A 25,290-nucleotide genomic window follows, 5' to 3' on the forward strand; every position below is an offset into this window, starting at 1 on the left:
CTTAGGGTGCCAACTTGTAGTTCGGTTCGTTTGGTCCGGACCAAAAAACAAAAACAAAACGTATAGTCCTGGTCCGCTTAGCGTTCACACTGGCATTTTTAACAGCGAACTTAAAGTTACCGAACCAAAGGTATAGGGATACGGTCACAACCTGATTGGTCGGCTTTTATGACGTATATTTCGCGACGGAGCTTGCTTACCGAACATTCAAAACAATGCTGTGTGCTGGATTAAAAGCTATCGTTTTATGCGTGTACATATGGTTTTATTTTTACCAGCTGAGAACTCACAAAGAGCTCATAAAATATTCAAAACATTCAAAACAGCACCAGGATTTCCTCCGTTGTATGCAGAAACGAAGATCTGCATATATTAATGAGGCACTTTACCTCCTCGTTGCTCCACGTATGCCCTCTACTCATTTTGGATACACCGATCTTTCCGCGTCGTCAAATCAGCTGACTTGTAGCGCCGCATCTTGTGACATCACGTCCTGTTTTTGGTTAGTTTACATGTCTCTGGTCCGTGTTGCATTCTTGTATCAATCGAACCGCACCAGAGTTTGTTTGGAAGCGGACCAAGACCCATCTTTTTAGTCTCGTCCGCTTGTTTGGTGCGCACCAGGGTAGAGGGCTGCATTGGGATTGAGTCCCGCCGGGTCCCGCGGGACCCAACGTAAATCTCGCGGGAGCGGGCGGTTTGAATTTTGGAATGGGCGGCTAAAAAAAAACAGCGGGAATCGGCGGGATAGGGAGGTTGCCTAACGACATGATGGAGAAGATGTCAATAGATGATGTAGAAAAGAACCTCAAACGAGGTATTTACAGCACAAAAGCTAAGCAAGGAAAGCCTGACATTTGGAGAAGTTTCTCAATTGTTTTGGTTGGCAAAATCATGCGGTATAACGTTATATGTATCCACATATTGCGCAGCTGGCAAATACATAGCTAACGTTACTTGATCATACCTCACCAAAAACGCTCAGCACTCCCTGCAGGTCAAGTTGACTGTTTGGTGTTTTTGACAAACAATAACATAGAAGTTTAGTGAGTGCAGTGGAAATGGATTGTTTCTAAATGTCCGTTTGCTATTTTGTGTTCACATTACGTTCTGTTGAAGCATGTTTTGTCAGGTTTCCTTTCAGTCGGTCACGTTCGACGTACATCGGAACTGACCGACGAATTGGGATCTGTTTTTTGTTTCTCAATCTGTTTTTCTGTTTTCTGTTTTGCAAAGCAGTCTATTTTTATGTGCAAAGTTTTTGATAAAAACGAAATTATATTTGAATGTATTTGTCTTTTTTTTTTTTTTTTTACATGCAGGCCAGGGAAACGAAACAAACAACCCCATGAATCTCTTTAATAATATCAATACAAATACGTGTTTTTTTTCCCTGCGGGACGGGAGAAGACACAAAATCAATGCATCTCTATTATTGTGCGGGAATAAATTCTCAGAGTTTTGCGGGTGCGGGCGGGAGTGGACATGCATATTGCGGGAGCGGGCGGGAGTGTAACACATACGTTGCGGGAGCGGGCGGTAATGGTCAGAAATTCGGCGGGTGCGGGCGGGAGCGGGATGAAGAAAACAGTCCCGCGCAGGGCTCTACACCAGGGTTCGGATTGCAGCGTTCACATATGTTCAAATGAACCGCACTAACCGAGCAATCGCACCAGGGTTAGTTTTAATCGAACCAAACATGACAAGTATGAACGCACCCTTAGACTACTTTACTCTTGAACAGTTGCTTTATCAACATCCTAAGTTACAATAAGAAAATACAGTTAAATAATGTATAGTTGTCAGTACACATCAAGAAATGTGAATTTATGAAATTAGTCGTTGCGCACAATATATATACCACCATACAGATAATGTTACCTCCTTTTTTATATATATAATTTTGGTAATTTTGTTGTAATAGCTTACAAACTTTACACTTTACACACAGACTTTATTTAAATCGTTGAACAGTCAGTGATAAAATAAGAACAAATAAACAAATTACAAACAATAATACAATACAATATAGTTTTTAAGTTTTTTTTTATGTGGATCTAAGAGTATACCCAGTTAAGAAATACTTCATAAATGAAAGTAATCAAATGTAAAATAACTGGATAGTAAAAACACTGGATAGTTTTCATCGTAAAAATTAAATGCGTATTAATGCTTACAATTAAATTTACAAGTTATTCCGTCAATAGAAGTATGAAGAGTGTTTTTTGTGTCTATTGTTTGATTAACATGACTGACAGAAGCAGGTTTATTAAGCTGCTGTCACTTTAAGAGCTTATGCACGGATCCAATATACTGTTACACAACATCCGTTTTTTCTAAACCTGAACTGACTACATGGCAAGGCAGACATTTTGACTTATAATTTTGTATGTATTTAACCATTTAAAGGGATAGTTCACCCAAAACTGAAAATGATGTCATTAATTACTCACCTTTGTGTCGTTCCAAACCCGTAAGACCTTCGTCTTTGTCGGAACACAAATTAAGATACTTTTGATGAAATCCAAGAGCTTTCTGACCCCTCCATAGACAGCAATGTAATTAACACTTTCAAGGCCCAGAAAGGTAGGAAAGCCATTGTTAAAATCGTCCATGTGACTCCAGTATTCAACTGGAGCGAATGAGATGAATGAGTGAGAGGAGGCGGTTGTGTATCAATTCGCTGTTGGAGAGAAGAGAGAACGAGTAGCTGGCATCTGTGACGATACTGCAGAAAAGGAGTATGGAACTGTTTCAGATATTTCAGTATCGATTGATATTGAAATATCAATTTTTTTCACAACCCTAATGTGGATTATAGGTTACCTCTTCACCCAACCAAGTTTCAGCTCCTCCTTTTAAAATGAGGATTGAGAATGAGGATTGTTAGAATATACATCCTAAATATGAGTACCAAAGTATGACTTTCTTTGGGGAAGGAGGGATGGACAGAAGGGTGTGTGTGGTGAGCAATAAAGTCCCAGACGGCCATTCTACCCACGCTGCACTGAGGCGGGGACTGGTTGCCACAGGGGCTTGGGAGCAACTGAGTGAGAGAGAACGCCATGACCCAGATTGTGATGGTTCTCTCTTCCTTTCTTCCTCCACCCCCATTCATTCTCTCTCTTCTTCACATCTTTCCCGTTCTTTTTTTTTCTTTTCTCGATTCTCTGCCTTTTGCTATATCCTCTCTAGTTTGTGCTTTCCTCTCTCTAATCCTTGATGTTCTCTCTCTTGGTAATGAGAGCCCCCTCCTCTCTCCATAACTTCCTGCTGGGGCATAGAAGGACTGGGGTCACACCCACCCCACCCTCTTTTATTCCTGGAACTACCCACAGCACAAGCTCCCAGGGGAGCATTTACACACATGTATACACACATACTCTGGTAATGCTTCCTCACCGATATACATCATCATCTCTCCAAAAGATTTGCCAGTGGGCGAGTACTACTCTCAATCATTGAAGTGCTCACATACTTTCATATTGCCGGAGCCAGTCTCGTGTGTACAACTTGCAGACCGTGTCCAGAAGCTACTTTTGCCAATAGAATAGCATTAAGAAAAAAAACTGAAACTGGCCATGAAACTGAATTTGCTTTATTATTTTTTTATAAATATATATTTTTTTGAATATATTTTTATCCTTTGGGATTGTTGACATTGGTATTATTTATTCATCCTTGCATATTTGTGACAATGCAGCTCATTGTGACTCTTGAGATGAGCCATTCTCCGTCATCCAGTCTAGCTGCAACTGAAACAAAAACATGAAGACACATCATATTTTCATTTTGGTGGCTCTATGTGAGGAATATTCCTTGTGTGTGGCCAAATGGAGTTTGATAAAAAAAAAAAAAAACATGTTTAGTTATCATAGGTAAACTGATGATAAATCTCCAAGATTCAGACCAAGGACTCCTCGATGGATGGAAAGATGTGTTGTGCAAGATCCTATCCCCTGCAGAGACCCATCCCCCTTAGACACCAAACCGATTTCATTGGCTGAGACAACTTTCTATGGGTACATTATTGAGTGCCTAATTAGAAATAATCAAAAATTGATTTACTGTGTAGGTTTTTTATTTCTTTATTTCATTGTGGTTCTAGTTTACTTCAGCAAGGGACAGCCTATCATTCATAACATTTTGTCTTAAATGTGGCAGTTCCAATTAAAGTTACTGGCCATCTGCGAGTACCATAATTTTATTTACTCACCAAAGCCACTTAGTGAGTGCTTTTTGGACAATGTTTGCAGACATTCTGCCCTCATTCGGTGTGAATGAAGCATTTGGTTCCACTTTTGTTTTCAAAGCTATCTCAGACAACATTAGCCATCAGTAGGAATTTTGTTTATAGCGCATGTGTTTGCTATGTGTCTGTGCCAGGTTGAGAGGAGGGGCACATTGAGAACGGCCACACCCCAGCTTATGGGGGGCCACACCTCTTTGTGGAATCTACTGCAGCTGGGTCACATGACCCCCACCACCACCACTCCCACCCCCATGCCTAAGCATTACCACATTTCTCCCTCTCTCTCCACTAATACTGCTGCTCTACTCAGGCCTCTTTCTCTTGCTATTCGGTCTTAAAGAACTGGGTGTGACTCTGCTCTGCTCAAAGAGGGAGGCGACACAGGATTGCTGACTACTCCTCCCTGCTTTTTCCTTCTCTCCTCTTGTCTTTCTCCAGCTGGTCAGTCTTTAGAACCATCTCTCTCCACCCCAATTTTTCTTATTTATGCTTTCTACATCTTTGTCCTTTTAATTTCTAAAAATAATCTACACTTGGAATCTAAAGTTTCTTTATTATAGTCTAGACTAGACTTTTTTTCCTTTCTCTTCCCTGATGTCTTCCCATTTCTGTGTTTCTCCCTCCATCTTCAAACATCCCCCCACATCTGATTGACCTGTACTTGATTTCCACTCATCTCTTTTGTTCCTTGATATCTCTGTCTCCTCCTCCCCCAACTTGCTTTAGCTTAAAAGAGACTAACCATCTTCTAACTCTTCTCACATCAGTCTGTTGAGGCTCATTAATTCTCTCTCTCTCTCTGTGATCTCCTGCTAACTTTTCTTTCTTTTTGGATAACTCATGTCATTATGTTCAAGCTAATTGTAGATTTTACAAATCCATTCATTCGTTCTGCTAACTTCTCAGACTGTTGGTAAAAGTACATCTCGATGCTCTGATTAGCCCTTAAGTGTTCTCCGTTTTTCCTTTGCAGTGTCAGACGAGTCCGAAGAAATCCACTGCAGCCACCTCTGAGCCTGTTGAGGAGATGCCATCCATACAAATCAAGTCGGAGCCAGAGGAGGTGGAGTGTATGGTGGTGAGTGAGCTTTTGTAATGTGTGTGTGTGTGTGCGGGGGTTGAACTTCGTAGTGGGAGAGTCCTGGGAGAGTATGAAGCCTTGAGTTATTGGAAAGGGGTGTGGTTGTAGTGTCGTGAGAATGAAGTCAGTGGTCTTCAGGGTTCTTGGATCTCCTCTCTCAAGATAAGGCCAGGACATATCTAAATGTTAGACCAATGTTTATTTTATTCTACAAATTTTACATTTAATATTAGTTTTACAATATAATTTTCTGGATTACATGATTTGTACATTGAGTAGTTGAAGTCTCAATGAAATGGAAGTTTTCTGATGTTTATACGAGTGAAACGGAGCATAAAAGGAAAACAAATGTAGGGTGGGGTATTATCTACCAGTTGTTGATTGGATGGAGGCTAGGGATGCTCATAGTTAACTGGTTAACTGTTAACCGACAGTATCAGTTAAAGAAATAGTTAACCCCAAAATGAAAATGATCCCATAATTTACTCGACCTCAAACCATCCTAGGTGTTTATGACTTTCTTCTTTCAGCCGAACAGAGAGTTATATTAAATAATATCCTGGCTCTTCCCAGATTCGTAATGGCATTAAATAAAAGAGTTTTCGAATCTAAAAAAAGCGCATTCATCCATCATAAAAGTAATACATTTTTGTAAGAAACATATCCATATTTAAAACTATAATCACTGGCTTCTGGCAACGGCTGTACGAGCGATCACGAGAGAGTCGAATTCTGGCGGAAGGGTGACCTCTGACCTCTCTCATTTGGCACAAATCCAAATGTTTCCAATGTTTCCAATTCGCAATGTATTTGGATGCTAAACTATTATATATTATGTAAACTATAATTTACAACGAGCGTTGGTTGTCGGTAGGGCAAGAAAAACGAAATAAACATCCTAATGGAGGCAGATCTGAATGCAAGCATGGAGACCATTGTAGGAAAGGAGGTTTGTAGGATAAAAGGTTTATGCAGACTAAATGATAGTTATGATAGTTATTACATTTTATTAAAAAAATTATAAGGTAAAAAAAAAGTTTTAAAAATGAAACATGCATATCAATCAATCAATCAATCAATTTTTATTTATATAGCGCCTTACAGCAGCCAAAAGGTGCACAAAGCGCTTTCCAAAACATGCATCAAACGACAACATAAAAACAAGTCCAACCAAGCAAGTCCAGCACTAAGAGTCAAAAGCTTGATTAAAAAAGTGTGTTTTCAGCTGAGTTTTGAAAACACTCAGCACCGTGATGTTTCGGAGGTGCACAGGGAGTGCATTCCACAACTTTGGTCCTTGAACACTAAATGACCGGCCTCCAAACTTTTTATACCTGTATGTTGTATATAGGGCTGTGTATCACCAACAATGTCACGATACTGAAGTCACGATACGATGCATATCACGAAATGGATCAATTTGGAATTAAATTTCTTTTGAGCAGAGTTTAGTAACAGTAATATCTGTTTATTGAATAACCAGTGTTATTCTGGTTATTTACTATATATAGTTTTTAAAACTATATTTTTAAAAACTATTTAGTTTTTTTCATAAAAAAAAACCCCAGTGAGTTAAATTAAATAAAGAAATTGTCACAAAAATGCTTGGTTCTTAATTATAGGTACAATACATGGCAAATTTTGGAATGTAAAACAAATCTTGCGATAAATATAAAATCTAAAACAAATTTGGTAAAACAAATCTCTTAACTAATGCTGTAAACTGTGGGAGTCAGTTGCACAATAATATTAAAGGTAAAAATGAACTGATTTGTACAAACCCTTAAATTACACTAAATTACATGTTTTTTTATAATAATAAAGTTATAATATTAACTTTATAAATTACATAATCATATAATCATATGGCTGTCATAAAAACTTAGAATTAACCAGGTTAATTCAAACATGCATTAAATGTTGAAGAACATTACAAATTATAATGAATATGGAATATGGTGCATATATTTAGCAAAATGCCCCTCTCTAGAGTAAATTTTTCTAGTTGACTAACGAGTTTATGGACAATGGATATGTTTTTTTTCTGAGGTAACTTAAATGTGATGTTACATGACATTGTTTACAAGCTGTTTAACTGACGCCTTTCCGCGTTTGAAACACTGATCGTGTGTTTCAAACGCCATGTGACATGATACGGATTTCGGTAAGTTTCTTTTAACACACGTTCAGGTGTTCATTCATGTTTATTTCGTGCTCTAACTATCGAAAGCCAAATGGGTCAGAATTTGCGTGCTTTTCACCGCCGTATTAATATTAGAACGCCGTTTTCATAACGCCGCCAAGCGTTAAATAAGCGGCGTCAGGCGTTAAGTTAACGTCTCACGCCGCCACACGTTAAATTAACACCACTCGCCGAAAGACGCTAAGTTGACGCCATACGCCACTCAAAATGCAGATTTATGGGCTCATCTACATGGGTACACCTCTACTGGGTTTGAGGACTCTACGGAAAGTCAGAGCATCCAGTTTGCACAAGCACGAAGATGGCAATGGTTTGCAACTTTAACACACTGTATATGATATATACTGTATGTGAAGTGTAAATGCTCATACATATCAACACCAAACTACACGTTTTCCTGTTGTCTCATATTTTACTGGATAGTGTGTGAAATTATAATTAAAGTAACAAGTGAATGCACATTTACTTGTATCTGTACATATAACAAAGCAACATCAAAATCTTTCCACATAAACCAATTTGGGAATCACTATTCTCCAAGTAGCCTACTAATAGATTATAATAGATAAAATGTGTAGTCCATCCAAAAATAAAAATTCTGTCATCATTTAGGCTACTCACCCATTCGAAACCAGTACTGAAGACTTGGGAACCAGTAGAACCAATATTAAGTGTCATTGACTTCAAAAGAGTATAGGCTACATCCTGTTTTTTTATTTATTGTATTTAGTTAACAGTCAACAGTTTAGAGAATCTAAGATAAAAACTACTAATAATAAATATAACATTAATAAAATTTTCCCTCTCACACACACACGCTCTCTGCTACACGCTCATGAACCGTTCACCGGTAAACGACGTTCTCTCAAATTCCGCTCCGACATGAAATTTCTCTGTATTGTACTATATAGCCATTTAAAAAAAGGAATTAGTTTCATATTTAAGTTTAAATATTATAATGTTATTTTTTAATGCCATGTTGATTGAGTGAACAGCATGAGATAGGACACATCATAAGCGCAATATGGGTCAGAAGTGGTTTTGACCCCTTCAAGTTTTGTTTTGTAGAAAGCCTTCAAAGTGAATTTCGTTAAATTGTATCTTAAATTTAATCAATGTTTTTTTTTTTTTACCTGAATTTAATAAATAAGAATCAAGCAGACAATAGCAGAGGCGATGGTTTAGAATACTCTCCAGTAGGGGTGCTCCGATTGATCGGCATCCGATCTCGATCGGTCGATAATCGCTTTGGGATGATTGATCGGCGGTCTCTAAAAAGGCCGATCTCATGATCCGATCGCATGCTGACGACACATAAAACCCGCACCTGCCGTGAGAGCTAGGGCATGATATGCAGCGACACCGTCTCATTCTCTTTCCAGCGCGGGTAAAATAATTATAATGCTGAAGGTGAGGTACAATTCATATTTCTATTAAATGACTTACGTCTCACAGAAAGTTTTCAAATGACTGCGTAAGTTCACAAACAGCGCGAGTGAATCACCGCGTGCGCGCGCTCTCTCTCCCTTTCAAAATGCTCAAATGGCTTCATATCATCGCATCTGCACTAAAATCAAGCTGCACAGTTGACAGGATTTGCCACTTGCACAATCGAGGCAGTGTCGCATCGTCACTAAAGTTTATCATTTGCATTTATTTTTAAGTCTTGCCAGTGTTCAAACCGCTCAGCACTCGCGCGCTCTCCAGACCGTGAGCGCGCGCCCACACACACACACACACACAGGCCATCTCACAAAAAGCTTGCGAGAACAAATTGCGATGAAATGGTCAGATACACACACATGTATGTACTAAATGACCGTCTTGACGAGTGTGCACGTAAACCCCGTCGTGGCCCGCCAGTGAACGTTTGTGCAACTGTAACCGTATCCGTGTTCGCTCTTAAAGTGACAGCTGTCGAATAAACTGCTGTTGTCTCTGAGTTTCTCTGTCTTGTGCTGTTTGATGAACCTTTATGACACTCACTGCTCTTGAATGACTAACTTTTGCAACCTTAAGTGTAAGGATTAATCTAATTTAATTTATTCAGGGAAGACCAATATAAATTTACATTTGATTTCTTATTAAATGTCTTTAGTATTTCTTATCTCAATACTAATGTTAGACCTACCTGAAAATTTGTCTTTAAAAACAAAAATGCACTGCATGATCAAATATTTAGGTGAGATAATTATATACATTTATTATATACATTTATTTGGGAAAGATGGCCTACAGTAGCCTTAAGTTATCTCATTTTCTAAAATAAACACTTGGTGGTTCTTCAAGATCTTGACTCTAGCCTATTTCTACAGTTTTTTTTTCTCAATACAGTTAATTTAGAGTTAGTTTCATTTCTACAAATGGTACAAACTCTGCAAGATTATAGATAAAATATTCCCATTCCCCTGCCATTCTGTGATCGGCAATCGGCAGATCATGATCTTGGTGATCGGTAATCTGTGATCGGCCCCAAAAATGCTGATCGGAGCATCTCTACTCTCCAGTATATATTGAAGTAATTAAATGAAAATAAATGTGTGCTTAGTCGACTAATGTCTTAAATTAAATTAATTAAAATGAATTAAAGGGTTAGTTCACCCAAAAATGAAAATTCTGTCATTAATTACTTACCCTCATGTCGTTCGACACCCGTAAGACTTCCGTTCATCTTCTGAACACAAATGAAGATATTTTAGTTGAAATCTGATGGCTCTGAAAGGCCTCCATTGGCACGATGCACGGTTCACTCTCAAGACCCTTAAAAGGTATTCGATTCAGCAGTTTGGATCGCCAAAGTCACGCGATTTCAGCAGTTTGGCGGTTTGACACGCAATCCGAATCATGATTCGACTCACCGATTCATAACGCTTCGAAGCTTCATGATGCCGTGTTTTGAAATCGTCATCACTATATAAGTCGTTATTTAGGGTTTTTTTGCACACAAAAACTATTCTCGTCACTCCATAAAGTTATTGCAGAACCACTGTAGTGAGATGGACTTTGTAACGACGTCTTTAGTACCTTTTAAGGGTCTTGAGAGTGTACCGTGTATTGTGCCAATGGAGGCCTTTCAGAGCCATCAGATTTCAACTAAAATATCTTCATTTGTGTTCTGAAGATGAGCGGAGGTCTTACGGGTGTCGAACGACATGAGGGTAAGTAATTAATGACAGAATTTTCATTTTTGGGTGAACTAACCCTTTAAATGAAAAAAAAAAGTTATTCTTACTTAATACTTTCACATATTTTCGAACCAGCATGTCACAAAAGGGCATTCTGGCGCTCCGCTCACATGTTCTGGATCACACACTGGCACTGTCAGAGCTACCAGTGACTTTCAGCACTCAAATCCAGTCTGAAGCAGACAGTAACTTTACATGATGATGAATGTATGCATCACAAAAGCAGAATGAAGCTATTATGACATTGGTGATGATGACATGCGTATAATTCTTTCCTATCCCAATTTTAAAAAGAATATTCTTGAAGTAGCCTAACTAGTGTTTCCCAAATTGGTGTAGGCTATGTGGAAAGATTTTGATCTTGCTTTGTTATATGTACAGATACAAGTAAATGTGCATTCACTTATTACTTTAATTATAATTTCACACACTATCCAGTATAATATGAGAAAACAGGAAAACGTGTAGTTTGGTGTTGATATGTATGAGCATTTACACTTCACATATACAGTATATATACAGTGTGTTAACGTTGCAAACCATTGCCATCTTCGTGCTTTTGCAAACTGCATGCTCCGACTTGCCTCAAACCCAGTAGAGGTGTGCCCATGTAGATGAGCCCATAAATCTGCATTTTGGCGTCAACTAAGCGTCTTTCGGCGAGTGGCGTTATTTTAACGCGTGGCGGCGTGAGACGTTAACTTAACGCCGCTAATTTAACGCTTGGCGGCGTTATGAAATCGACGTTTTAATATTAATACGGCGGTGAAAAGCACGCAAATTCTGACCCATTTGGCTTTCTATATGTAACTGGTATTAAGTATTAAGGCGGAAGAAAAGATCCGTTCACGTGCGCTGCGCGCGGCCGCTTCTCTAGAGCTGAGCTGCGCACTTCTTCTGCAATGCTGATCGCATCGCGTTGATTACATTCAAAAGCACACAGTATCGATACGCGCATCGTCAGGAGTTCATGGCGATGTATCGATATTCTGAGCACAGCCCTAATGCATAAATTAATCATTCAAAATAAGATCAATGATATGCATTTAGACAATAGATTTTTGGTAACAGCTTATTATACAGTGTACTTGTTACACATTACATGGACTTGCCATAGTAATTATGTACATAATGTACATACCAACAGTTAATTATGCATGATTACATGCAACTAACCCTCAACCAAATCCTAATCCTACCCTAACCCTATAGTTAGTAAATGCTGTTTTTATAAAAGGTTTTTATAAAAAATTTAGCTTTTGAGGCATCTTTTGCATATATGCATTGAAAATTACAGTTTTTCTTCTTCTGAGAACACAGACAGAAAATGTTTTATCCAATCAAATGCTTTCTAAAATAAAAGCAAGGTGCTGTCTGAGTGAGATGAAAGATGACCAGCCATAGTTTACTTTCTATCTTGACTTTCTCGGAAAAGCTCATTGTTGCTGCCTTGTAACTTATAAGCACAACTGTTTTCCCGGTAGACCAGTGCAAACCCGTGCACATTGACTCCCGGTAATTGTGAAAAGTCAACCAATCAAATTGTTTTTTGTAAAGCACTTCCTGTTTTGTGTTCAAAATGCAGCAGATATGCATCCCATGGACTAGGGGCCAGTGATGGTAGTTAATGATGGTTGATGATTGATGATGGTAGTTGAACAAACTCCGGGTTACAGGATTAGTTTCGAGTTGACAAAACCAAACCAATCCAATCAGGCTTTGTTGGTACCATGACGGTATCATTAACCTTCTTTGTCAACTCAGGCTTTGATCCTGAGTTTAGGTGTGACATCAGTAGTGAACAGCCAATCACCTGCTGTGAAACTGAGATTCACTTCTCACGAGGTGATGTAGCGAAGCAGCGCGATTCACTTCTCTTCTGCAGAATATTACGAGATTGAAAAATATTAAAGGGGTGAATAATTGAGAGATCAACTTTTTTGATATATAAAAGGTCATGGTAATATAAGAATATCCTGTAAGTTTCAGAGATTCAAAGAAAAGCTTTTATTGACACCAGGCCCAGCAAACGATCGATCTCAGAATGTGCCAGGCTATGACCTTAGAGTGTAGTGAAGCACCGCCTCAACAGAAGAAGAACAACGCCTGATTCTGTAGCCCCGCCACAAACTCGTACCACTAACATGACATTGGCCTACAGAGAGAGCTAAACCGCATCGGATTTCTAAACATACCACATAAGCTTCATTCGGATTCCAATATTATGAATGCATGGATGAACTTTATTTTGAATGAATATCCAGCTCACGTGGGAAGACTTTGCGTTTGTTCCTTCATTTCTGATCACGGATTAGTTTGTAAACAAGCGACTGGATTTGCAGACAGGATGAGATTACATGAATGAATGAAGCAACACACTAATGTGAGTAAAAAATGTTTTTTATATGTGATAGTATTGCATTGTTACAGATCGTTTGATATAGATCTATTGATTGTGTACGTGTCTAACATACCTTAGCACGCTGTCAAAGGCTGAAGAATCCTTTATTTGTGGTTCTTGATGTGCGTTGTTCACTCTCTTGACCTGATATTTGAAGGAAAAATAAAATCGCGGAAGTTTTGATTAGAGATGTTCCGATACCCTTTTTCCCTTCCCTGTACCGATTCTGATACCTGGGCGCAGGGTATCGGCCGATACCGAGTACTGATCTGATACTTAGGTGTGTATCTGTATATACAGCTATATATACTACTAGCCCTGTATGAATTGCTAGAATTATTTTATGGTGTGCTTCAGACTTATCCCTTAATAAAACATGAACAAATACATACAGTGAACTACTGTATTTATTACAGTATTTTTATTATCTGACATGCATTTGACAGTAATATTATTTATTTTTCTTAAGTGAAAAAGAACTTCAAATGCAGCCTCAAATCTAACACTGCAAACTGAAAAAGGTATTTTAGTTTTACAATATAACTGTATAAAAAACAATAAATGTAGGAATATAAAAAATTATATATTAATCAGAAATTAATCTCTTTACAACCTTCTAGGCATTATTATTATTATTATTATTAGTAGTAGTAGAGATGTATTATTATTACATAGAGAAGTAGCTAAATCTACCTGAGGCTACAACAGTAGCCTAATATATTCTGAAAATTTCTTCACGTTAAACCAAACTTTTATTTTGACGGGTTGCCGTGAATACCTTTTGAGTTTTTGTGTTCATTATATGACACAGTAAATTCTCATTAAGTGACGGTTTATGCGTTGTCCTCAAAAAACGCATGTAGAGGTAGAGAAACTGGGGGAGGACAAAGATGGCAAGCGAGTGTCATGTACGCGTGTGTGTGCGCGGGCGCCCGCCATCCACACAGAGAAGAAAAACTGCTAATAGCGGACATACTGCTAACGCTTTCTCATTTCTTCTTCGCTACTCTAAACAGTGGTTGCTTGTGGCAACACAGCACAACTTCCTGTGTTTGCAATGCATTTTAAGTAGTGAAGAAGAACCACGCAGTGGTTAGGCAAAGCTAGCGGTCATAATAACTAGGTCTTGTTTAAGAAAATGGTATCGGATCGGTTCATTATGATGTTATTGGTTATTGGTTCATTCATTATGATGTTTTTGAATGTAAAAACCATGTGTAATCACCAATCATAAGTTGACAACAGTATATTTGTATATAAAAGCCAGTTCATGACCCCTTTAAGAATTTAAACAAATTTACACCGCAAGAAGAAAAGAGCTGTCTATGGAAAAGGACAACTAAAAGAAAAACTCTTGCTATATCAGTGCAAGTAAAAGTGTTTTTTTTTATATTTTATGTAGTTGATATAGTAGAGAGATTTGAACAATAAAGCTACATGTAGTAATTTTTATAGCTTTATCTACTGATTCTAAAGCTTAATTATATTACCTTTTATAGGCTATATTTATATTAATTTAACCTTAGTGCTTAATAATAATTGATCAACTAAAACTGTACATGTGTAATGGATTATGGGTATGATATTACATAAATAATATCTAAATCATACAAAATTATTATTATAAATAGGCTTTGCTAAAAGCCAGACGATATTGTCTTTAAAAATAATTTTAAAATGTAGTGACCTTTAATTTGGAGAAACTCGGGGAGTGACTTTATTTAGTCATAGATGTGTCACTTTGCTCACAGCTGATTGGTCCAATTCCGTTTGAGATCTCTTATCCAGAACATAACCTGCCCCGCAGCAGGTTAGTCGTGGAGCGCAAGTTACTATGGCGATGAACACTGCTAAAATCCAAACCACTTTTATGGTCCCTAAAACCCAGGGTTGGTGCAAACTAAACTGAAACATACCTAGCTAGCCATCAATTGGTTACAATTCCAATTAATAGCTTCCAATTGGAAGTTACAGGCTTCATGGTATAGGCCCCAGGAAAGAGCTAATTCAATTCTTTGAAAGACAACTCCACCTATCAGCATTCTATAGATCAATGTTTTGGAACTTGGAAAATCTTCCATTACTAAATATGCGAGCGAGCATGAGGAAATGAAAGAGCGATCATTAACTGGCATTCCCTCTGCCGGGTGGAATCTATCAGACCAAAGTTCCCCACAAGGAGACATAACATAATATTTTTACACGCCAATCCTCTTACCCTCCACTTTTTGGTGGGTTCTTTTTGTACCTTTCCATTTCTATCTTTTCTTCCAAGTCTCGCCAAGGCCCTAATAGGATATATCGAGGGAGGCTTCCGTTCTACTGTAGTCATGGCAACGAGGCTCTGGCGGGAGTTGGAACGACTGTGATGTAGCCTCCCCAAACCCCTTCGCCTGAACACACACACACTGACACACTACCCCACCCCCTCACAACACTCCCACTCCCACTCCCTCACAATACACTCCTTAAGCCCTAAGACACACATGGAACGCCACATACCTGCAGGGGTACAGACATGCTCGTATCCACATACACCATACATGCCCGACCTGCACTCGCTCACTCTGGAACTAACAGGAGCACTCATGCACAAAGATGAGCTCCACACCCTTTTATCCTCATCCTCTACACACACACACACACACACACACACACACACACACACACACACACACACACACACACACACACACACACACACACACACACACACACACACACACACACACACACACACACACACACACACACACACACACACACACACACACACACACACACACACAGCCTTCTCTGTGTCTAATGCGGTTTTACCCAGCCAGCCAACACATAAAGACTCGACTCACAACCAGTGTTTATTATAGAGCAGTTTTAACACTGGTGAAATATCTGTAAAATAATCCACTGAGGAAAAGTCAAAGGCAGCTGCTGATCTTCATTAAGTTTTTCAGTTTGGGGAAAAAGTACCTTGTCTGTTAAGATCTGTTATCCATTTCACATGCGCAATCTGATACACCAGGCGTTTGTGAAAAGGAAGTTAGGGGCTTGCAGTCGGTTGCCAGGTATTTCAGGTAGCCGTGTGCTCAAACACATAACCGTTTGTCTATTAAATAAGTATTCGTAAACAGCATAATATTGTAACCGAGTAGGCTGGTGAGGCCCATGGCGGGTAGTATTGTTCGTGGGAAATAGGTATGTCAATTTGTATAAATTCTAATAAACGTTTACCATAACCTCTTAAATCCGAAGCGGGGATGCTACTAAGTTATCACATTACTTAACAACCACTTGCTAAACCAACACAAAATAGGTATTGTTTTAAAGCTTAGAAGCTTGGCTTTACAGTGAATATAGGGAATATGACTATCACTTAACAAATACTTTTAAATTTGCTGACATATTAGAAGTGCTTTAAAAATAACTGCTTTATATGAAAATGTGATCTGTAAAATCCTAGTACATAACCGATAGACTTGTCATATATTGTTGAAAAGGTCTCAACTAGCAGAATACAACAGACATTTTTGTTTCAGTTAGAGACCAAACTATGCCAAGTATTTGTATGAAAAAGCGCCACCAACAGACGTGTAAACCATAGACTGTATAAAAAGATGGACGACGCCCCTTCCGAATATGGTGCTCACATCTTGCGCTGATTGGGACCACGTCTGCGTAGTAGAGAGCAGGAAGTGGAGCCGTGATATCAAAACCCTGCCCATACTCCAGCAGTATCTGTTAGTACAGTTTATTGCAGAACAACTCATTATGTCGGTGTGAAATAAACAGTTATGGAAATGTAGAAATTAAAGCTAAAGCACCAATCTCCTCCCGAAAATAGTCCATTGGTGCTTCAGTGACAACTTCGCTCAGAGAAGCTGTCAATCACAGCTGTCAATCATGACATCACACCCCGTTTTTATAGTATCAAATAACTAATTAAAACAAACTTATATCAAAGTGATAAAAAATACCTAAAATGACAGAAACCATCTTTGGAAAAAATTTATTTTAAGTGTAATTTGATTGTTTAGTTTGTCTTGCATCTTATTAGAATACATGAAGGGGGCGGGGTTTATGAGCTATACTGGGATCAACCACCTGGGGGCAATCAAGACACTTTTCAGGATGTGTGCGGCAAGCTTGGTGTAAAAAATATGCACATGATGCTTTTGTGCCACATTTTGGTTTGTAATTTCGCGAAACATTAGTAAACCATAGTAGATCGCAGGTTGTCTTGAACGAGCCCAGACAAAACATAAGACAAGTTAAAACAATGGAAACTGGGTCTCGCATATAGTGGGTAGGGACGATGTGTAGAGACCAATCGGATACTGTTTTACAGCTGGAGCACACTTGGATTAGTTTGATCACTCAGATTGACAGGTCTTGATTTACCATGCGACATAGAATAGGTGTGTACAGCTTAAACAGCGTTGGTCTTCGTCACTCATCAACCAGGATCTTATTACTTGTTTATTGTATGTACTTTCATTGTGGCGTTTACACAAGTTAGTTCATATGTTCAGTAAAATCACTTTTTTGTTTAATTATGTTTTGAAATAAACGGCTAGCCTACCAATCCATTGCATGGCTTGCCTTGAAGACATTTAGAATATGTAACTACAGCGCGATCACTTCATTTTTCCTGTTGTGTCTCAGCTGCCACTGTTTCTTCCACTCCTATATTTTATCATTCGTATCTATATTTTTTTGTCCATCCATTGAAAGTCTTGGCAATCAATATTTTCAAGCTTCAAAAAGTATGACACATCATAACAGTAATTAAATTAATTAAAGTAAAGAACGGTTTAATCCAAGTCTTCTGAAGAGACACTGAGTGGCGGGCGGGGTTTTTTGGGTATTTGGGGTTGGTGATTGGCACAAATATGGATTTCGATCTTTTTTAATTAATATGTATATAGCCTACTGTATAGATAAGGAAAAATAATTTGCCTTAGCACTATTTTAACACTATTTTAAACTTTTCTTGGGTTAAATTATATCAGCTTGCATTCATTAATATTCACTTGTGTGTGCTTATACAAGTATCATTAAAAATATTAGGATGTAAGTTATTAACATTTTAAAATTTCACATTTAAAGAAATCTAGTGTTTGATCATATCTAAATATGTATTCAAATGCAACACCTAAAAATAAGTTAGCAGTTATGATCTGCAATACTTTTTTGAGCAACTAGATTAGATACATGTATATTTAGTAAAGAGCCATATAGGCACCTATAGTGGGTAAAAGCATTACAAATGAAAATTATAATTTTTCCAGCCACAAAATGACTCTGATTTGCCTCTTTGCTTTGGAATTCTCTATTTTAACCTTAATTACTACACTAATTGTAATATAAATAAGAAAAATTCATTAAATGGTCATTAATGGACCATAATTATTGCACAAATAGTAGGCTTATTTATTACCAAAAGATCTCCTCAAAATATTCAATAAATATTATTAAACTAAAATATAGAACATTTATTTAATTGAAAAATAGTTAAGGTGTATGGTCACATTTGACCATCAATGAGTGAGTGTGACCAATTAGTAAGGAATACCTGAGGGCTAAATACAAGAAACACATTAACATTAATGTTAACAATGTTGATCTCCATCGCTCTCCATAATGAAATGATACTGTAGGAAATATGGTTGACGTAACAATCAATGCACACTATACTGTACTGTTTACCAAAAATTGCTGCAAATACCTGTATAGTGAAACTGTCTATCCATTCAAATGCATTGACAGCGCGGGTTTGAACCACGTGACCGCGTGCGTCGCCGGGAGATCAGAGCATGTTGCAACTCTGTTTTTCAACGCCTCTAGCTTTAAACTGTTATGCCACATTAGCGCCAAAACGCTATTTATTGTTTGAATTTCGTATTAAAACTTTAAAAATGTTTCAAAGCTTAGACTTTTTCATATCAAGAGCAGGTTTGGGCATTTGAGAGCGAGAGACGTGCGTGAGTGACAGAGAGATGGAGGGAGAGCAGGGAAAGGAAGTGCATCTGAACAAATATGCTGCGTGTTTTAAATAGTGTAAAAAAAAGAAGAATAACAACACGTAATATGTGGCGGCCGCTGTTGATACTGTGGCGCACCACCACGAATTAGTCTATGTGTGGGAAACACTGAATTCAGTCAAACATTCAAAGTCAGTGCTAGTAGGCTACAACGGTAACGTAAAGTTAAATAGCCTAAAAATAAAAAAGTAATGAAACTTCACTTTGCCCTTTGCCTAAACGATTTGCCAGGGAACAAATTATAGATCCATGAGACCAAAGATCGCCGTTACATATACACAAGACGAATTATAGCTCGAGACACCACAGAGACATCAGAGCCAGCAGCAAATGTCTGAAAGACTAGCCGAGGAAAGGCTGCTCTGGCCGGGGTTAACGAGCGCGGAGCGCGGCCGATCGCCTGGATCTCACAACTCCGAAAATATATGAAGTAAAAAAATTATGTTCAAATAGGCACTCTTTTTATAAATAAACCACAGATTTGAGCTTTAAACAACTACATTATCGCCTGAAAAAGTCTTAAAACTAAGTTGTCACACATTAGCAGTAGTATTTTTACAAAAAAGACGTGTAAACACAGCCCAGGTCAGCCATTTCTCAACGAGACGAAATGCCTGGCAGAGGTCCCTCCCATGACGCGAATTCGCGTCTGTTGTGAAGCGAATGTCATTCGCGTCATTCGTGTCCGATGTGAACGCACCATAAGCCACTCAGTCTTTTGGCCCAGACTCTGTTGGCTCCCTTCAGTAGCTCAGCTCCTCCTCTATTGGCTCTACTCTGTTGGATCTGCCTTGGGTCTTCCGATCTCCAGCTCTGCCTTGGAAAGTGGATTCCCTGGCTCCTCCCACCGTCTGCACCGTCTAATTGGGGCACTATCATCCTATCTTTGAACTTAGTAGTAGAGGCTGGCTGCCTCCCTTCTGCTGTTCTTGTAAGTTTTTCTGTTTTTGTAAAAAACAAATGTTATTAATACATACAACTTAATTTTCATAGACAGGAATGCAAATAGTTGCTTTAACAGTCTAGACAACAGTCTTTTGTAATTGATTAATAACCGAAACCGCTTTCTCCTCATTTCTGTGGGGGAATGTGAATTTGATGCACTCCCTTGGGAATATTATTAATGGCCAATTTCCCTGTTAATGGTCATCAGTAAGGTCAGCAGAGAGTCATTCTGCCATCAGTCCATCATTACTAACTATGTTAAACGGAAGGATTTTTCCCCGGAACCTCACGTAACAGTTTCAGTCTCTCTCTCTTGCTCTGTCAGTTTGTTCTGCATTTCTTCACCGTAAGAAACATGCATCAGTGTTCTCTGCGCTGCCAACCTACCATTAGTAGTTCCTCTTCTGTCCTCATTCATATGCTTAGGTCAATACTTTCTCTCTTGACTACTCGGTTCACTTTGGATCTTTGTGGGTCCTTGATATGTTAAAAGTTGGCTGTTATTGTTTTTTTATTGTTATGTGTTTTTAGCCTGGTCTTACCAGAGTCTTGTACATTTCATTTGTACCGAGAGTCTGGCCACTCTCCATTGACAAGCGTTTACTTCCTTGAAGGCGGGTACTCTGTTGAAGTTTAAAACTATTGGATCTGCCAAGAGCCACTGTGGATTTGACATAACCAGTCGCTAACGTTTGGTCGTGACGTATGTCATGCGCCGTTCGCCTTTTGTTCCTCACATGGAAGTCCGTAAAAAATAAATGTGCACGCCATCTCAGTGATAAACCTAAAACTTGTGCATTCGGATTGTGATTTATTCACGGTGGAGGGGAGAGTTTTGTGATCGGGAACGCACTGCTCACATGGTCCGTAACATGATTGAATGCTGTAAATAAAAGGTCATATGCTTGGTATGATAAGAATAAATGCTGCCGTAAATAACGACCCAATTAAAATGTTTACGTGCTTTTCTTCTTTTAATTTTTTGAGCGGTGATGAAATGTATTGCTCTTGTAAATACTGGCAGCATTTAAAGAAATACAAGTCTTGAAATGCATCCAAATTACAGCGAAGTGCAGCCGTACGGTGCTCTGCAGTGGTCAAAAAGGATATAAACAGTGAATTTTGAAGTGATATATTCTTGAAAACTCAGAGATGTGGATTCGGACAGCAATTAAATGACCACACGACCTTGGTGTTTGTCAAAAGCAGTAGGTAATTCGGCCGGGGATTTTTACGTGGGTGGTGGGAGACGGACTGCAATAAAATCACCACTGTAAATGATGACAATACCTTACGACCCCACGAGAAACAATTACCGTCCGAATAGGGCTTCAGCCAACTCCTTCACCACTAACGGAGCGAGCTGAAAAATCTAACTTTTCCCGAACCCCGTGGGGAAGAGGGCCACAACATCATGGCCACCAACAAAACTCAGCAAAGATTGTTCTTGCTCCGGCTTTAACTTCTGGATATTCGGCAGCGGTGCCACAACAGATTGAATGGCTTCGCTCGCATCTTTCTCCACCACCATTACTGAACTACAACTCAAACCAGCGCACGACATCAACATCATCGTTCTCAGCCACTCCCTCGGTTCGCTGATTGGACCGGTTAAAATTTGATCTGAGAAAACCTAAGAATACACTGCAGTACCAGACGGAGTACTGAAGGAAAATGAAAATTGAGCGGAGGTACGTAGGAGGGCGGAGCCAGGCTAATGTGTTTTACCTGTGTTTGTTGATTTGTTTATACTGCAGTATATCTAGATTTTAAAAATCTGACACCCAGCAGAAAATTATAGCAGACAGTTGAACGTGTGTAACTTATGGACACTTCCATTGTAGTCAGCTTTGTTGGTAAAATTCTTTTGACACAACATGCCAACTGTGCTTCTATCAGCTGTTTTATAATGGCCTCAAACATGGCATATCCACTCATATTCATAATGTATTGTTTTTAAGTCGCTATATTATTGAAAAAAATATTTTTGTAAAATTATCTGTGGTTATGTTATATATGAAACATTTCAAAGTTGCATTTCCAGCAAAAATAACTGCAACGGATTATAAACGGTTACCATAATAATAAAAAATCCTGGTAAAAATAATTTTAATACATTTTTAATCATATACGTACTGTAAGTATCATTACACTTGGGACCTTAATCAATGTCTGTGAAGTTAAATTTTAAAAAAATAAATTTTTTAAGCAGTTTGTTAGTAATGTTGATTTGTGAAGAACCCTTATGATGTCTTGTTTGCTTCTCATAATTTGTTTACGTTTTTGTCTGATTTTAGTTATGCAATCCAGACGTATAGCTAATATGAAATAGTAGTCGTAAAACATCATACGGATCAAACTCAATTGGTTTTGATAATGACAGCCACAAGGCTTGTCTTTATCACAACACTCACTCACCGCCTCAGGCCGAGACCGTTTCCTACATCTGCTAATAGATATTGAACACACTCAATTATCGTCCCACACAGTACGCTAGTGATAATTGGGTCACTTATGGAAGTTGTTCACCTGACTCCAGCGCCACATCTTTACATGATTTCTTTAGGATTGAGCAATGGAAAACAACTCAAGAAGACAAGAAAGGTGGAGTGGATGAAGGGTGGGGATGCAGCGAGGTGGCTGGGTGGAGAACCATAGAGAGACTGAGAGAGAGGTGGGCGGGATCGAGAGAGGGAAAGGGAAAATGAGTCAGCTGATATACCTCCCAGTTTCCATGACAACCGGAGGCCTTTCCCACCCACTCTCCCCTTATTCTCTGTCTCGCTCCCAACCCGGCCCACTTGCTCTCGTTTTCTCTCACTCGTTTCCTCCCAACACCTCCGGTTACACAACTCAGCTGTACAACCTCTGTCTGTACCTGTCTTTTATTTGTTGAACGTCATGACAGTTTTCCATTAGCATGTTATTTGAAAAGTTAGACATCTTTATCACATTGTGTGGATGCCACAGATTGAAAGACCTCATTAAAAGTGAAGTACGTAGTTTCTGTGACACAAGTGGCACCTAGCGGAATTACACAAATAAAGCATATTTTCAAACAACCTTGCTAGCGCTCCTTTCGCACTTCACGCCTCCCCTAGTCTCAGCCTCTGACGTCACGCCCATTGACCGTTGGCTGAAAGTCTGATGCATATGGTACACTCTTCTGGAAACACTTCAGGAGTTTCGAAGTCTTTATCTGATTGTTTGAATTCTACAGGATGTCCGCGAGACAAGTGTGTTGGGTTCCTTAACGGTCCGCCTAGAAACAAATGCTGTGTCGCCAAACCCCCTGGTGGAAGAATAACACTGTCGTGTTTACAATTGTGACAACTAAACACTGGATTTTCAGTAAACTTGCACAACATTCTTGAATGAATAATTTATAGATGCACGCCGGTCTGTTATTGCCGGGACATCGACTTTACATTTTCACCCCCATAAACATGACGCGGAACGAAACAAACTGTGATTGGTTGCGTTACATGTCAGTCAAACGTCCCCTGGGCAGTCCTTCACCAATGAAAGCTGCGATAGAGTCCAGGGCCGGTTGCATGAAAGCCCGTAAATTAAGAAAACCCTTAGTTACAAGGTTAAGGGTACCCTTAGTGAAACATGGGTTGCAAGAAAAAAACCCTAAAGGTCCACTTAAGGAATCTTAAGGCTGTTACTAAGTATATCCCTTAAATGCTTAAGTTTTCCCTTGAGTTCTGTTATGCGTTGCAACAAAGTCCTTAGTAACCATTTAGCCCTTAAAATTAAGGGATTAAAATAGGTCAACTCAAACGCGATGGATGATTTCATGTTAATTGAGAAAGAATGTACCGATGGGCATTTTTACCAATCAATTAAAATAAGCCTGTTGAAAGTATGACGTGACATGGTGTATATTGATTAAATAAACATTCAACACCAAAGTTTTCATATTTTTTTCATTACTTCCACTGTGCACTTGAATTAATTTTTTTCATGGCAGGCTTTCATCTTGTGCACAAGAGTGAATGATTATAGTGGCAGGCTTGGGTGTTTTTCCCGTCTTTTAAAAAAAATGCTGTTTGTCCTTGGTCCAGTTTGCTTTAGATTTTTTTGTTTCCTTTACTTTAAAGCTGGTTAGCACACGTTGCGACTAGGACACCGAATGCGTCATTCAGTGAATAATCACCAAACTGAAGTTTTGAACAAAGTGGCGTTTATGCGTGAGTACAATACAATAACAACGAGTTGGACATATATAATGTCTTTTTAATGGAAAACGATGCGAGTGGCGCGGCAGGATTTTGAACATCCTCCGGTCAGGTGTCGTAGCTGGACTCAAAACAATGTGCTCGAGGACGCTCTGTGTCGTCCGTCAGACCGCCTTTAATATTCTCCATAACTCAAATATTGTAGTACAGCTGTATAGCTTAGTAAATGTCAAACTTGTTTAAAAGTCAGTGGTCCGTTATGTTCTGTTTATTGTGTGAGATTTCGTAACTATAGCAACCGCTTCTCTATTGCCGTGTTTTGCCAGAAACTATCGCAAAAAAGCTTAGTTTAAGCACTTAGGTAAGGGTGACAGTTAAGATGTTTGTTGCAACGCTCTTAAAGAAATCCCTTGCCTCAGGGATTTTTCCCCCTTAGGGATACAACCACATAAGAGGTTTCATGCAACCAGGCCCAGACCTTCTGCCGTCAGTCTAAAAGTCTAGCTACGCAAGACTATGCCTACCCCAACTCAAACATCACAAACAGTTTTTACAGGTGCTTGAAGGCATTACTCTACTGGTAAAAGTAGGCTAATTTCAATAAAAGGTCCAACATATTCAGAATACTTTTATCTGTGTTGCTATGTGTTATGAGTAAACAATTGAGAAGGCTAATGTTAACACTCTCTCTAGACTAGAGTGAACGCGATCGTCTTGCTTATAATCAACCCATCCAACGTATCTGCACCAGGTACATTTCTTTTTTACATGATGTGCCACAACTGTTTGAGGTTGCCTACACTGGACATGCATTATTAACTGGTACAGTGGTCTTTCTGAATGGGTACGTGATGCTGTATGGTACTGAAGCGTCCATTGTAGTATGTGGATTGCAATGCCCCATTCACTTGGACGCGTTTCATTTTAGCTTGCACTTCTCTAACCAAAGTTGAATTTTTTTTCCCATGTTACATGTCAGCCTTGATCCCACACCGGCT

The 25,290-nt window shown here is 38.9% G+C and overlaps 1 protein-coding gene across 1 annotated transcript in view; it reads left to right on the forward strand.

The window, feature by feature from the left end:
* The window catches only part of klf8 (Kruppel like factor 8), a 69,531-nt gene that overhangs the window by 22,259 nt on the left and 21,982 nt on the right, over positions 1 to 25,290 (forward strand). Inside the window, exon 2 of the mRNA XM_079835012.1 lies at positions 5,226 to 5,330. Within this exon, the coding sequence (XP_079691138.1) occupies positions 5,226 to 5,330 (105 nt within the window). The remainder of the gene's footprint in view (positions 1 to 5,225; positions 5,331 to 25,290) is intronic.

The sequence above is a fragment of the Gobio gobio genome (assembly GCF_949357685.1).
Source record: "Gobio gobio genome assembly, chromosome: 14".
NCBI classification, from domain to species: Eukaryota; Metazoa; Chordata; class Actinopteri; order Cypriniformes; family Gobionidae; genus Gobio; species Gobio gobio.